The sequence below is a fragment of the Saccopteryx leptura genome, chromosome 2, assembly GCF_036850995.1.
Source record: "Saccopteryx leptura isolate mSacLep1 chromosome 2, mSacLep1_pri_phased_curated, whole genome shotgun sequence".
Classification (NCBI taxonomy): Eukaryota; Metazoa; Chordata; class Mammalia; order Chiroptera; family Emballonuridae; genus Saccopteryx; species Saccopteryx leptura.
The window spans coordinates 381,642,180-381,657,217 of NC_089504.1; the positions used below are offsets into that span (position 1 = coordinate 381,642,180).

The 15,038-nt window shown below is 49.1% G+C and overlaps 1 protein-coding gene across 3 annotated transcripts; it reads left to right on the top strand.

Moving 5' to 3' along the window:
* Window positions 1-1,913: 1,913 nt before the first annotated feature.
* Window positions 1,914-15,038, top strand: ZNF74 (zinc finger protein 74). 3 transcript variants are annotated; one of them, XM_066365400.1, is made up of 6 exons: window positions 1,914-2,376; window positions 2,775-2,860; window positions 10,341-10,467; window positions 10,925-11,023; window positions 12,209-12,331; window positions 12,527-15,038. In XM_066365400.1, exons 1-6 carry the CDS (start codon window positions 2,343-2,345, stop codon window positions 13,879-13,881), a joined length of 1,824 nt encoding a protein of 607 aa, XP_066221497.1. In that variant the 5' UTR covers window positions 1,914-2,342; the 3' UTR covers window positions 13,882-15,038. The 3 variants fall into 3 exon arrangements, with proteins under 3 accessions (XP_066221497.1, XP_066221495.1, XP_066221496.1); XM_066365398.1 differs by having other exon boundaries at window positions 12,209-15,038; XM_066365399.1 differs by having other exon boundaries at window positions 10,928-11,023; window positions 12,209-15,038.

Here is a 15,038-nt window from a genome sequence, read left to right on the forward strand (position 1 = left end):
AGACACCTCAGAACTGGGAGACAACAGCCACTGTAGGCACAGCTGACTCCATCTTGAAGCTAATCTGCCAGCTTAATTTCTAAGTGAATGAGCCCCAACCTTTGACCCCCACCCCTTTCCCTGGGTGGACTCTGGAATGTGTACAGAGGTTTCGGGCTAATGCTGGAATTACCATTACTCCTGCATCTGGGGCAAGGTGCCCTAGATGTTATTTATTTCTTAACTCACCTTGGCACCAGAGCTTCCCAGTATCTGGCCTCTTGATTGCCCGTAACAACCCACATGTTCCTTTCCTAGCACATAGGTTCATCTCTAAGGGGGGCTAAAAGAGGGTGCTCTGAGGATGAAAAGTGCAGAGTCCTGACTGTCCTCTGGTTGCCCAGGACCCATTTCTGTAGTAAGTTCTCTGTTAAGCCCATTTGACAAGCTGGACTTGGCTGCCTCATTTCTTTAGTCTCTTGGCTCCTTGGGCATTTGGGGGCTGCTTTTCCTACACAGCATTTTTGTGGAACAGCAATATACAGGGTGCAGATTCACCTGTACACAGGTGCATGTATACTTTCTCAGAGGCACACCCCCACATTTGCACAGATGAGAAATGTGAGGCAAGAACCAAAGTCAGAAATTAGCATAGAGTGGTTGTGTGCACATATCAATATGAACTTAACTAGATGTGAAAGACCCATAGAGACAAATACATACACTTGTTCACCTATACACACGCACACATTAACCAGTCCTCTAAGGCAACAGTCACTCTCCACCACACACAGGTCCACAATCAGACTTGTGAGGTTCAGGTATATACAGTCCCAATCTTTCCCAGGCTCCTGTCCTGGGGTTGCTATTGACACTATTCCTGCATGGTGCACAGGAATGCTTATGCAGGCCCTGGCCACAGAGATATCAACTGAGAGCCTGTGGCCAAACCTATCTGGGGTTGGAGTGGGAGTCAAAACAGTTTCCAGACTGTACTCTTTCTGTCCCACCCATGATCAGCTCTCAGTAAGAACCTAGTAATAAACCAGTTCTGGAGTTACTCAGCCTGGATTTAAGCCTAGCTCCATGTCCCCTGGGCTGTGTGACTTGGGACAAGTTACCCCACCTTTCTGTGCCTCAGATTTTTCATCTCTAAAATGGGGGTAATAATAGCTACCAAACTTCACTGGGCAGTTGTGAGAATACTACCAGAAAATACACATCAAGCCCTTTGAAACGTTCCTGGCATGGTCAGTGCTTAATAAATATTGGCATCATCACTGTATTAATGTTAGAGGCTGTGCCAAGGCTGTGCCACTGCCCAGACCCTTCTTCCCAAGCTCCTGATGGGGAAACAGCGGTTAGGACCACTGGATCTGAAAACTGAGGGGGAACTCTCCTTCTCCAGGAGTCCCAGCTGCCGGCGCACCAACCTTTGTGTCCCTAATTCCAGAGGCCTGAGTCTTTCCTGAACAGATGGATGTGGGTGGGGAGCCCATCCGACTCCACCTGGATATATGTAAGCACTGACAGGCCGCAGGGGGCGGAGGAGGCTGCAGAGCTGCTCACACCACCAGAGGATCCTGCCGACAGCTCCGTGAACACCTGGGCACCGTCCTCCTAATTAGATACACACGCTCCCCCCCCACACACACACACATACACGTGTGCACGCACGCAAGCATACACAAAAGATACTACCACTACAAGGGGTGGGGCAGGGAACGGAGAGGGACCAGAGCTCTCGGTTTTGGGGCACTTGAACTACATTTCCCAGAAGGGTGTGCTACACTCCCGGTTGGAATTGTCAAAGCAGCTCTGGTACCCCGATGCTCTCTGGGAAATTGAGTTCGCTGCCTGCGCGGTGCAAAGGCTCCTGGGGACAGTAGTTTGCGCCCGGTCCGCGCAGGCGCACTTTGCCACGGCGGCCGCCGGGCTGCTCCTTTGTAGTGGCCGTTGTCCTTTTGTGGGAAGCTTGGTGGCTCGCTTGCTTATTCGTCGGTCTGTCCGTCCGCCCCGAGGCCTGTCTGCAGGCCGCGCTCCACGACGCTGGCTCCGAGTGTCTGAGCCCCAGGCATGCTTGGCCCCGGAGAGAAGTTTGTGACGGGCTGCGTGAGGCGCAGCGATGGGGCGTGAGCGCAGCCTTGAGTGCGGGACTCCCGCTGAGCCTGCCTAGCCCCGACCTCAGCGGGGCGCAGGGCCAGTGTGACCGTGCAACCGGGAGTGCGTGCGCGACGCTGCGGGGCTCCCCTGCAGGCCCCTGCCCCTGAGCCCCCGGTACAGAACCGGCTCTCTGGACCTGGCCTGGGGCCCAGGAGGCTGCAGAGCTGCCCACACCTCCGGAGACGCTGCCGAGAGGCGCCATGGAGACCCCTGCCCCGAAGCCCCAGGAGACAGGTACAATTGGCTTTTTTAGTCAGTGGTTCTATGGGTTGGCAATTGAGGAGACTGACATTCGGAGAGGTCAAGCTAGTTTCCCAGAACACCAGCAGAATCTGGCCTCCTGGCTCTTCACCGTGCACAACCATTTGTTCTCAGTTTTGAACATGTGATGAGAGGAAGGAAATGGCAATGTTTTTCCTTAGAGTTTCTGACGCTGAGTGGCAGAATTAACCCCTGATGCTGCATCAGACGTGCCAGATATCGGGGCTCGCTCCCCACCCCATCTGCAGGGGCTGGCCCCCAACCCCATCTGATTCTCCCCGGTGCCAGGGGTGGAGTGGGTCTTAGCTCAGTCAATGCACCTAATGGCTATGGCTGCACAGCCTCCCCCACCCCCTCATTCTCTCTCCCAGCTCTGTCCTCTCAGGACCTTGTTCTTCCTCTCAAAGAGAATCCAGAGGATACATTGGGCCAGAGTCTCCTGGAAGCCAGATCTGAGGTGAGTTACTGTCTTTTCTTCCTTCTGAACATCTTGTTCTTTACGAAAAGAGTTGGCAGCGTCTTTCCCCTGCCCAGGATCTTCAGTCACCCAAGGAACCTCCATCTGGAGGCCTGCTCTCCTGTCCTCGCAAGCTCTGGGCCTGGGAACAGCTCTAGCTGGAGAGTCCAGGTGACGTTCCAGGGATGCCCTCAAGATGAGTGCCCCTTCCAGCCTGATTCAGTCCAATGGGTGGGTCAGTTGCCCAGGACCTGTATACCTGCACTGTTCCAGGAGCTCTGAAGAGTGGTGGAACTCCACCACTCTTAGTGGAACTCCAGCAAGAAGGTCACACGAGATCACTTTGCTCATCTCCACATGAAGACCCAGTCGATGTTTGTGGTGGTTTGTCCTTGTTTGGGGGAGTTTTCTGCCATAGAATCTGGGGTGGAACAGCTAAAGGAAGGGCTGTGCACTGAGGTAGGAGTGATGGTACGGGGTACGTATGTCCATACTGGGCCCTGATGTGGGGCCCTCATGAAGTACCTAGAGTTTTAGAGGATCTGGAGGCTCAGCAAGGAATTACTTCTGCAGCTAAGCAGGGCCCAAATCCCTCCTTTTACAGACTTGAGGGGTTTTATTCTACCACCTAAACTACCTCTACTCATCATAGTATTTATTTATTTATTTATTTATGACAGAGACAGTAAGAGTCAGAGAGAGGGACTGAGAGGGACAGACAGGAAGGGAGAGAGATGAGAAGCATCTTCATTACGGCACCTTAGTTGTTCATTGATTGCATTCTCACATGTGCCTTGATGGGGGAGGGAGGGGCTACAGCAGAGTAGGTGACCCCTGCTTAAGCCAGCGACCCTGGGCTCAAGCTGGTGAGGCCACACTCAAGCCGGCGACCTCAGAGTGTTGAACCTGGGTCCTCCACATCCCAGTCCAGCACCTATCCACTGCGCCACCACCTGGTCAGACTCATCATAATATTTAGAAGGATGCGGTTGATTAGGAGAGCATGGGAGTGAAAAGGTCTGGAGGATTGACTTTTAGGATTTTGTGATTTTATTAACCTCCCACTTGAAAGAGGTGAGGTTTGATTACCAGTAGAAATAGCTGTCAAACATATTGTGAGCCAACCAGTTGGTGGTACAGTGGATAGAGCATTGGCCTGAGATGCGGAGGGCCCAGGTTCGAGACCCTGAGGTCTCCGGCTTAAACAGCTTGAGTGCGGGCTCACTAGCTTGAGTGCAGGATCATAGACATGACCCCATTGTTGCTGACATGAGCCCAAAGTTGCTGGCTTGAAGCCCAAAGTAGCCCCCCAGTCAAGGCACATATGAGAATGCAATCAATGAACAATGAAAGATCAGCAATGAAGAATTGATCTTCTCGAGCAAAAAAAAAAAAAAAAAGAATTGATCTTCTCATCTCTCTCCCTTCCTGTCTGTCCCTCTCTCTAACTCTATCTCTGTCTGTCCAAAAGAAAACAACAAAACACGTATTGTGAGATGTGCCCAGCTTCTGTAATGTGTTAGAATGCTCTATAGTTCTGTAAAATACACGAGACATGACAATCAAATGCAATACATGATTCTCAATGTGTCACAGGTCCAAAAATATTCCATCAAATGCAGTTTGGGGACAGTTGAGAAACTTGAAAATGGATTGTATCTTAGATCATATTGTATCAATATTAAATTTTTTGGGTGTGATGGTGGCCCAGCGATTGTGTAAAAAAATATCCTTAGGAGATACAAGCTGAAAAATGTAGGGTGCAATGTCATCATGTTTGCAACCTAACCTTCAAATGGTTCAGCTATGTGTGCATGTGTGTATGTGTGTGTGTGTGCATGTGAGTAACTACCTTGAGGTAATGCCCTTCTTGTGCATAGGTGTTATTTCTAAAATATTAACTTCTGGAGTAACTGGTCCTCCTCTCCTGAGTACTCCTCTCTCCAGCAATCTGACTCACACTCATGGTCAAGTGTTTTGCTATCTTGGGACATCCCCACGGTCTATTCTGACTTCTCTGCTAATTTATTGCCATGTCTGCATTTGATTCACTTAGACACTCCCTGGGCTTTTTGTTTCCTGTCCTGCAGAATTAAAACACACCAGACATGCTCTTCTCCCAGTAGGTTAGGAATATCCCTCCTCTAATAAGGGCTTGTGCAAGGCTCAGATTGTACCCTGCTCTTGCTTGTCGATACCCCCACACTGAAGCCATGTAACATCTGACAGCCCCTCTCACCTGCACCACATTCTGAGGTTTCTGAAGCTTTGATTTGCCCATTTTTCCTTTCCTGTGCCGATGCCACCACCATTATGCGTCATTCTTGTGTGCCTCAGTTATGGGTGTGTTCTCAGAGTATGTCTTCACTCCCACCTTCACAGCTCCCTGAAATCCAGTAGGGTTTTTGAATTAGGTTTATTTATTTTTTTAATGTGTATTTTATTGATTTTAGAGGAAAGGAAGGGAGAGAGAGAGAGAGAGACATGAACATCAATCTGTTCCTGTATGTGCCCTGACCGAAGATCAAACCAGCAACCTCTGTGCTTTGGGACAATGCTCTAACCAGCTGAACTATACGACCAGGACTGAATCAGATTTATTGAGATAATTTATATACAATAAAATTTTCCAACTTTAAGTGTAGGATTAGATGATTTTGGGCAAGTTTGTACAATTGTATAGCCAGTACCACAATCAGGACATGAAACATTTCCATCACCCAAAAAGTTTTTCATGTCCCTTTGCAGTCAGTCCTCTCACTGTCAAGTGATACAGTATGTAGTCTTTGGTTTGTGACTAATTTCACTTAGCAAAATGCTTTTGAGTTCATGTCATTATATGAATCAGTAATTTGTTTCTTTTTATTGTTGAGTAATATTCCATTTTTAATAGTTTACAAGAGGCTGCTATTGCGAAGTGTCACCAACTGGCTAGCTCCAACAATGGGAGTGTACTGGAGGCTGGAAGTCCAAGATCAAGAAGTCAGCGGAGTTGGTTTCTTCTGAGGCCTCTCTCCTTGGTTTATAAATGGCACCTTCTCCTTGTGTCCTCACACGCTCTTTTCTCTGTATATGTCTTTACCAATATTCTCTTCTTGTAAGGACCTTAGTACTGTTCAATTAGGGCTCACCATAATGACCCTATTTTACCTTAGTCACGTCTTTAAAGACCCTCTTTTCAAATACATCACATTCGGAGGTCTGAGGGCAGGTTAGGGTATCAATATATGAATTTGGAGGTGACACAATTCAGCCCATAGCACCATTGTATGTATATTCCACAATTTGTTTATCCAGCTATCAGCTGATGGATATTTAGGTTGTTTTCAAATTTTGTCTATTACAAATAAATTTGCTATAAATATTTGAGTATGAATATAGACTTTTTTAAAAAAAAATTTTTAATTTATTCATTTTAGAGAGGAAAGGGAGAGAGAGAGAGAGAGGAAAGACAGAGAGAGAGAAGGGGGGAGGAGCTGGAAGCATCAACTCCCATATGTGCCTTGACCAGGCAAGCCAGAGTTTTGAACCGGCGACCTCAGCATTTCCAGGTCGACGCTTTATCCCACTGCGCCACCACAGGTCAGGCCTGAATATAGACTTTTTAAAAGAGATTTTACTTTTACTTATTGATTTTAGAGAGAGGAGAGAGAGAGGGTGGAGGAGCAGGAAGTATCAACTCATAGTAGTTGCTTCCTGTATGTGCCTTGACCAGGCAAGGCTGGGGTTTTGAACCAGTGATCTCAGTGTTCCAGGTCAGTGCTTTATCCACTGTCCCATCACAGGTCAGGTGGATATATATGTGTTTTAATTTCTCTTAAATAAATATCTAAGAGTGGAATTGCTAAGTCAGGTCGTAAATACTGGTATATGTTTAATTATCAATGTTATTGATCTTTTCAAAGAATCATCTTTTGGTTTCATTGATTTTTCTCTATTCTTTGTTTTCTATTTTGTTGATTTCTGATCCTTATTATTTCCTTCTTTTGATTTCTTTTTTTTTTTCCTTTGGTATTTTTCTGAAGTTGGAAACAGGGAGGCAGTCAACAGACTCCTGCATGTGCCCTACCAGGATCCACCCAGCATGCCCACCATGGGGCGATGCTCTGCCCATCGGGGGCATCGCTCTGTCGCGACCAGAGCCATTCTAGCACCTGAGGCAGAGGCCATAGAGCCACCCCCAGCGCCCGGGCCAACTCTGCTCCAATGGAGCCCTGGCTTCAGGAGGGAAAGAGAGACAGAGAGGAAGGAGAGGGGAAGGGGTGGAGAAGTAGATGGGTGCTTCTCCTGTGTGCCCTGGCCGGGAATCGAACCCGGGACTCCTGCACGCCAGGCCAACGCTCTAGCACTGAGCCAACTGGCCAGGGCCTCCTTCTTTTGAGTTCTTAAGATTGAATCTTGGATATTGATTTTACACCTTCTTTTCTCATATAGCATTCAGTGCTATAAACTTCCCTCGAAGCACTGCCTTGGGTACATCCCACAAATTTTATGTTGTATTTTCATTTTCAGTTCAAAATAGTTTCTAATTTCCTTTGTGATTTCTTCTTCAACCATGTATTATTTAGTTATGTGTTGTTTAATTTCCAAACATTTGGGAGATTTTCCAGATATCTCTCTATTATGGATTTCTAATTTAATTTCTTTTTTTAAGTGAGAGGAGGGGAGATAATGAGACAGACTCCCACATGCGCCTAGGCTGGGATCCACCCGGTAATGTCTTCTAGGGCTGATGCACAAGTACCGAGCTATCTTCAGTACCCGGGTCCATGCTTGAACCAATTGAGCCACTGGCTGCAGGAGGAGAAGACAGAGAGAAGGGGGAGAAGATGGAGGAAAGAAGCAGATGGTCGCTTCTTCTGTGTGTCCTGAGAATTGAACCTGGGACATTCATATGCCAGGCTGACACTCTACTACTGAGCTGCTGGCCAGGGCCTCTAATTTAATTTTTTTATAGTTAGAAAAGGAACTCTATATGATTTGAATTCTTTTAAATGTATTATTTATTGCCCAGAATGTGGTTTATCCTGGTACATGTTCTGTGTGCACTTGAAAAAATGTGTATTCTGATTTTGTTGTCTAGAGTGTTCTATAAATATCAATTAATACAAATTGAATAATAGTGTTACTCAATTCTATATCCTTACAGACTTCCTGCTTGTGTATTCTATCAATTATTTTTTTTTATTTTTCTTTTATTAATTTTTAAAGAGAGAGAATGAGAGAGAGAGAGAGAGAAAGAGAGAGAGAGGGAGAAGGGGGAGGGAGGAGCAGGAAGCATCAACTCCCATATGTGCCTTGACCAGGCAAGCCCAGGGTTTTGAACCGGCGACCTCAGAGTTCCAGGTCGACGCTTTATCCACTGCGCCACCACAGGTCAGGCTATTCTATCAATTATTGAGAGAGATTATCGTTGAAATCACCAAGTATAATGGTGGATTTGTCTGTAACTCTTTTCAGTTTTGTCAGACTCTGGACGTAGCACAGACTGCTGTTTCTTCTCATAGGGGCAGGGGCAGGGTCTCCAACCTCTTGGAGTGCACAGCCAGGGGTGTGGGAAATGGCCACATGGTTCAACTACTATGGAAACAGTTTGGTGTTCCTTCAAAAAGTCAAACATAGAATTACCATATGATCCAACAATCCCACTTCTAGGTGTATACTCAGAAAAACTGAAAGCTGGGCCGTGGGCAGTTAGCTCAGTCAGTTAGTGTTGTTCTGAAACCCTAAGGGTTGTGGCTTCAATCCCCAGTCAGAGCACATATGAGAAGTGACCAATGAATGCACAACTAAGTGGAACAACACATGAGTGCTTTCCTCTTTCTTTTTCCTTCCCCTTCCTCTCTTTCTAAAATCAATAAATTTAAAAAAAGTTTAAAAGTCAAAACTCTTGTGACCCAGATGGGATCCCAGCTTTTGCCAACTGCCTGGTAAACACCTGGTAGGCATGAGGCCTCTTCTCAAGGCTGGACAGCTGTGCCCTCGCCTTACTCTCGGTGCTGATGTGGATCCAGAGCTTCTTGAGGAACCTGGTGGCCCCTGGGAGCATGGCCCCATTCCAGACACTCCCCAGAAAATGCTTACAAGGTGGGAACCAGGCCTCCCTCCATTGGTTTACTCTTCACTCTTTTTTTTTTTTTCCTTAAGTTGGAAACGGGGAAGCAGTCAGACAGACTCCCTCATGCGCCCGACCGGATCCACCCGGCATGCCCACCAGGGGGCGATGCTCTGCCCATCTGGGGCATTGCTCTGTTGCAACCAGAGTCAGAGGCCACAGAGCCATCCTCAGTGCCCAGGCCAACTTTGCTCCAGTGGAACCTTGGCTGCGGGAGGGGAAGAGAGAGACAGAGAGGAAGGAGAGGGGGAGGAGTGGAGAAGCAGATGGGCGCTTCTCCTGTGTGCCCTGGCCGGGAATAGAACCCAGGACTCCTGCACGCCAGGCCGATGCTTTACCACTGAGCCATCCAGCCAGGGCCTACTCTTCACTCTTTTTTTTTTTTTTTACTCTTCACTCTTATATCTACCTGAACTGCATCCTAACTACAGTTTAAGCCAGGGTGCCATGGTGTCAGCATCTTTGAAGAGAGAGCAGTTAGCTGCTACTTAGAAAGCAGTCTCCACACCCTTGCTACCTGAAGTCAGAGCCCTAGTGGGCCTTGAGAACTTCTTTCCTGCCAGGGCGGGATCCAGAGCAGTGTTGGAGCTTGACGACTGTGGAGCCTGTTAGGGGCGACAGCCTGGAGGCTCCAGAGTGGGTGAGAAGCCCCGGGTGGCAGAAGAACCTAGGATTTGAGGGCAGAAGTACAGGTGGAGTCAGTTGGGGTATTTGTGACAGTTGGACCCAGAGTGACCAAGTAGGTGTAGGGGTTACCCTGCAATCAGTGAGCAGTATTGGAGGAGGATGGGAGCAGGTCAGGTATGGGACAGGCCAGGACTCAGGTCTGCAAAGGGCAGGGGTGCATGAGTTTTGGTGGGAAGGAGTGAGGGGCAGGTGGCAAGGACACAGAATGGCTCCTTTGGTCTCTTAGGCACAGAACTTGCTGATAAGTACAGAGTTTCCTTCCTGAGGGTATAATAATGGCTTTGTGTCTATGGACAAATCCTTTTGCTGTGGTGAGATTTGAACAGGGTTTCTGGGTTCTTTGTGGTATTATTTCAAGTTCTCTAAGTTTGACATTCTTGACCCAGGTAAGCATAGCATCTTACCCAGAACATATCAGTAGCTTTCTGTCCACCGTGGCATCGCGCACACAGGCTGCCCAGTTAGGCCCTTCTGGTTCAGAAGGCCAGGTCCAAACAGTGATTCCTGGCCCAGCTTGTGGTGTGTACATCAGGACTATACAACAGATGGTATCTAAGCTCAAACTTCCATGCTCAGGAGCAGGTTGCCAAGATTAACCTTTACCTCACTTGGAAGCATGAATGTAATTGGAATCACTCCCATCCTCGATGACTGAGAACATTGTACATGTCGTCCCAGGAATTGGTGACTTTCAAAGATGTGGCTGTAGACTTCACCCAAGAGGAGTGGGGCCAGCTGGACTCTCCTCAGAGGGCCCTGTACCGGGACGTGATGTTAGAGAACTACCAGAACCTTCTTGCCCTGGGTAAGACTGCTCCTGAGGCTCAGAGACTGCATTCTGGGCATTCTGTCACTCCATAGGTATTATGGAGTCTCCCTTCAGCACCAGCCCTGGGGCCAGCTTAGCAGGGTGTGAGTGTTGTGGTCTCTGTGCCCACGCCCTTTTGGCAGGGCTCTGAGGTGTCACTGGCATCTTTGCCTGGAGGTATGGCTGGTCACAAGATGAGCCAGAACAAGATGGGGTAGATAGGTTACTGGGAGCCCAGCCTGCTCTGCACCTTTCCAAGAGATGGGGGCAGTGGGGCGTCCATACCCATGGGTTACTCAGAGTATATGCCTCAGTTTGGGTTCTGAGACCCCCATTCCCGAGGATGGCACACACCCCTCAGTTCCAGCCTGTGTTCTTCGGGGAGTTGTCCTGTCCTGTCGCCTGATTCTAGAGAGCCGCAGCGCACAGAGCCATGCCTCTTCCTCCCCACAAGCAGGGCCTCCGGTCTGTAAGCCAGACGTGATCTCCCATCTGGAACGAGGCGAAGAGCCATGGCAGGTGCCCAGAAAAGTCCCTGGAGGGGCTCTTCCAGGTGAGAGGGGGATGCAGTGGAAGGGTATGGATCCCCCCTCCAGCGCCCCTCCCACCACCCCATGTGGCTCTCCCATCACTGTGTTTTCCTTCCACAGTCCACTGCCCCACCTCCATCTGTGCCTGCTCAGTGCCCCTTCTAGAACCGTCCCTCTTCCCTTCCTTCAGGACAGACGTCAAGCACTGACTGTGTTCCAGAAACTGTGCTGGGAGAAGAGCAGGAAAACAGGCAGAGACAGCTGCCTTCTGTTGGCAGGAGGCAGAAGTAATTTCTGCACATACAGAAATATTTAACAAACGGTGACCATCAGATGGCACCAAGAAAAATGAAGCAGGACAGGGCGGGAGTTGTGTGTGAAACTGGGGTCAGGGCTTTCTCGTTGAGAAAATGGCAGTCAGCCTGAAGGCGGGGAGAGACGGGGGACAGTTCACAGAGGTGACTCCGAGGAAGAGGTCCTTCTGGGATACAGAGCTGGCAGAGGCTCACTTAACGAGACGTGTGTACATCTCAGGGACAGAGTACATGCAGTTTCAAGTGTTCTAAAGAAGATGCTAAGGAGAGGTGGAGTGGGCGGTTATTTTTCCCCTCTGGAACAAGAGACATTTTTTTTTAGAGGTAGAGGAAGGGAGAGAGAGAAACAGATTTGTCTTCACTTATAAATGCATTTATTGATTGATTCTTGTATGTGCATTTATTGATTGATTCTTGTATGTGTCCTGACTGGGGATTGAACCCGTGACCTCAGCATAGCAGGACAATGCTCTAACCAACTAAGCTAACTGGCCCAAGCTGGAGCAAGGGACATTTTAAATTTAATTACTGCTTTTGGACTTGTATTTATCCTGGCCAGCACTAACCGGGTTCTGACGCACAGCAGTCTCTCAGTTGATGATGCAATGAGTGAATCATATCCATGAGCCTTCCTCCCTTTCTTACCCCTGGCTCTTTTCGAATTCCCTTCAGGGGCTCCTTTCTGTTTCTTTTTCCTCTTCCCTTCTTGCCAGCTTGTCCTCCTGTCTCACCCTACATGTGCTACCCCCGCCCCCCGCCCCCCATCGCTCTGCTTTTGAGTTCCCTCCCTCTGTTAGTCTCGGCTCTCTTCTCTCTGCTTATGCACTTCTGGGTCAGATCTCTCCAGGACCAGCCTTTGCCTGCTTAGGAGAATTGTATTTCTGTTTTGTACAGAATGGATGCCCAAGCCCGAGATGATGGAGTTGTGTCAACAGCAGGGCATCTGCGGAGAAGAGGCAGCACAGGAGTTGACTGCAGAGGGGCTGGCGAGGTCCAGTCTCTGCAGCCTCGGTCCAGGTGATGGGTGGGTCTGGGAGGGCCCAGCAGCCACCCTGTCAAGAGGCGAGGCTGTGCTCTGGAGGCACGCGCCCACCAGCCGTGGGGAGATTTCCACAGCGGCGTGCTGGCAGGGACATGAGGCATCTGAGGAGGCTTTTCCCCTCGGGTGCACCCCCTTCGCCCAGCAGCGCAAAGGCACTCTTATTCCCACAGAGGGAGAGTCTATGGACAGCCACACTGAGGATTTCCAGCCCCGTGAGACTGTAGCCCAGCACCAGAGAGCGTGCGCAGGGAGAAACGATCGCAAGTCCAGTGGACACGGAAACACTCCATCTGGGAACAGGCGCCAGGGCACGGGTGCTGGGGAGGGGCTTTTCTTGTGTGGCCAGTGTGGGAAAGCCTTCCACCAGAGCTCCTCCCTCTCCCTGCACCAGCGATGGCACACACGGGAGAAAGCCTACAGGTGTAATGAGTGCGGCAAGGCCTTCACCTGGAGGACCAATCTCATCGAGCACCAGAGAATCCACACAGGAGAGAAGCCCTTCCTCTGTGGTGAGTGTGGGAAAGCCTTCAGCTGCCACTCATCCCTGAACGTGCATCACAGGATTCACACAGGGGAGAGGCCCTACAAGTGCAACACCTGCGAGAAGGCCTTTAGCTGCAGCTCGCTGCTGAACATGCACCTCAGGGTTCACACCGGGGAGAAGCCCTACAAGTGCAGTGAATGCGGGAAGGCCTTCAACCAGAGGACGCACCTGACGCGACACCACAGAATCCACACGGGAGAGAAGCCGTATAAGTGTGATGAGTGCGGGAAGGCCTTCACTTGCCACTCATCCCTGACCGTGCATGAGAAAATCCACAATGGAGACAAGCCATTTAAATGCAATGACTGTGCCAAGGCCTTCAATAACCGTTCACGTCTCACCCTCCACCAGAGAATTCACACGGGAGAGAAGCCCTTCAAATGTGGTGATTGCGGGAAGGGCTTTAGCTGCCACTCCTACCTGGTTGTGCACCAGAGGATCCACAGTGGGGAAAAGCCCTTCAAGTGTAACGAGTGTGGAAAAGCCTTCAGCTCCCACTCCTACCTCATTGTGCACCAGAGGATCCACACAGGGGAGAAGCCCTTTGACTGCAGCCGGTGCTGGAAGGCCTTCAGCTGCCACTCGTCCCTCATCGTGCATCAGCGAATCCACACCGGAGAAAAGCCCTATAAATGCAGCCAGTGCGGCAAAGCGTTCAGCCAGAATCACTGTCTCATTAAACATCAGAAAGTCCACTCCGGGGAGAAGTCATTTAAATGTGAGGAGTGTGGTGAAATGTTCAACTGGAGTGCCCACCTCACCGAACACCAGAGACTACACAGGGAAGAAAAGCCTTTTGCTATCCAGTTCAACAATCATTTGCTGAGTACGTACTATGTTCCCAGCAGCCTGCTGGATGCGGGTGGCATGGGTGTGAGAGGCATGGACCCCATAAATTCCCTGGACATGGCAAAGTTCTTGTGTGTGGTTCAGCCTTCAGCCAGCAGGAACTTCCCCCTGGGCAGCAAACCTGGAAATTAATGTGGTGTGCTTGTCATCTGGCTTCTTCCCCGGGGTGGCCGGGGAAAACACAGTGGCTCATAGGTACGTGCTGCAACAGACACTCTTATTGGCGGTTGTCACCTCTGGGAAGGGATACACTGTAGGAGGTTAGAATTGAGGGCCATTTGAGGATGTCCCATGGTCCTGTTTCCTTTGATGGGTTTGGAAGTCACTGACCAGGGGAATAGATCTTTCCTGTATATTAAAAGGTATGTCAACCGTTCTGTCCTCAGGCAGGCTCCAGGCACGATTTCAATTAGGAATTTCATCTGTGAACTGTTAGGTTTAGAGTAATATGAAGAATTTTTAAAAACCAGAATTATGAACAGTATTACCTTCAAGCGAACGTTACTATATTCCCGGAGAGGAGAATAGTCTTGGATGGTGGGAGTTGGGGAAGAAGCGGATTTCCTGGACTCACCTCACTTAAGTGGTTCTGCTGCAGTCATTTTTTAGAGGTGACACAGGCATCACAGAAGCACAGAACAGCTTCAGAGTAGCCAGATCCCGACATGCCAGCATCACGCCTGCCCACCTGGTCCATGGTGGAAGACTGGCAGCACATAGGCCATGCCCAGTGCATCCAGGGACGATGGGTGCAGTGTCAAGGTAGTTGTGTTTAGAAGCACACTTCACGCAGTGCCACTCCACGCACCAGGTAGCTCAGCTCATCAGTGCAACCCTGAGGGAGAAGTCCCTCCACGGAGACCATCCCCATGCTCCTGGAGGGTAGGAATTAATGTTACTTCTGCTCAGTTCTAAACAAGTACAAGATGCCTTCTCAGTGATAATACTTTACATTTGTACAGAGTGCTATAGTTTATGAAATGCTTTTTAGTATACTTTTTAAATTATGGAGGCAAAAGAACCACATTTCAGAAAATGTGGAATAAAGGAGAGAAAACACCCATAATTTTTTTTTAAAGATTTTATTTATTGATTTTAGAGAGAGGAGAGAGAGCGCAAGAGAGAAGGTGGGGGAGGAGCGGGCATCATCATTTCATAGTAATTGTTTCTTGTATGTGCCTTGACTGGGGAAGCTCAGAGTTTTGAACCGGCAACCTCAGCATTCCAGGTCGACACTTTATCCACTGCGCCAAAATAGGTCAGTCCATAATACTTAATAAAACTGTATT

Bases quoted from the DNA above. Each gene is read 5' to 3' on its own strand.
- ZNF74 (XM_066365398.1), top strand. From the start codon at position 2,343: ATGGAGACCCCTGCCCCGAAGCCCCAGGAGACAG. The intron at 2,377-2,774 runs GTACAATTGGCT...TCTCTCTCCCAG, and splicing joins CCCGAAGCCCCAGGAGACAG to CTCTGTCCTCTCAGGACCTT. The intron at 2,861-10,340 runs GTGAGTTACTGT...ATGTCGTCCCAG, and splicing joins TCCTGGAAGCCAGATCTGAG to GAATTGGTGACTTTCAAAGA.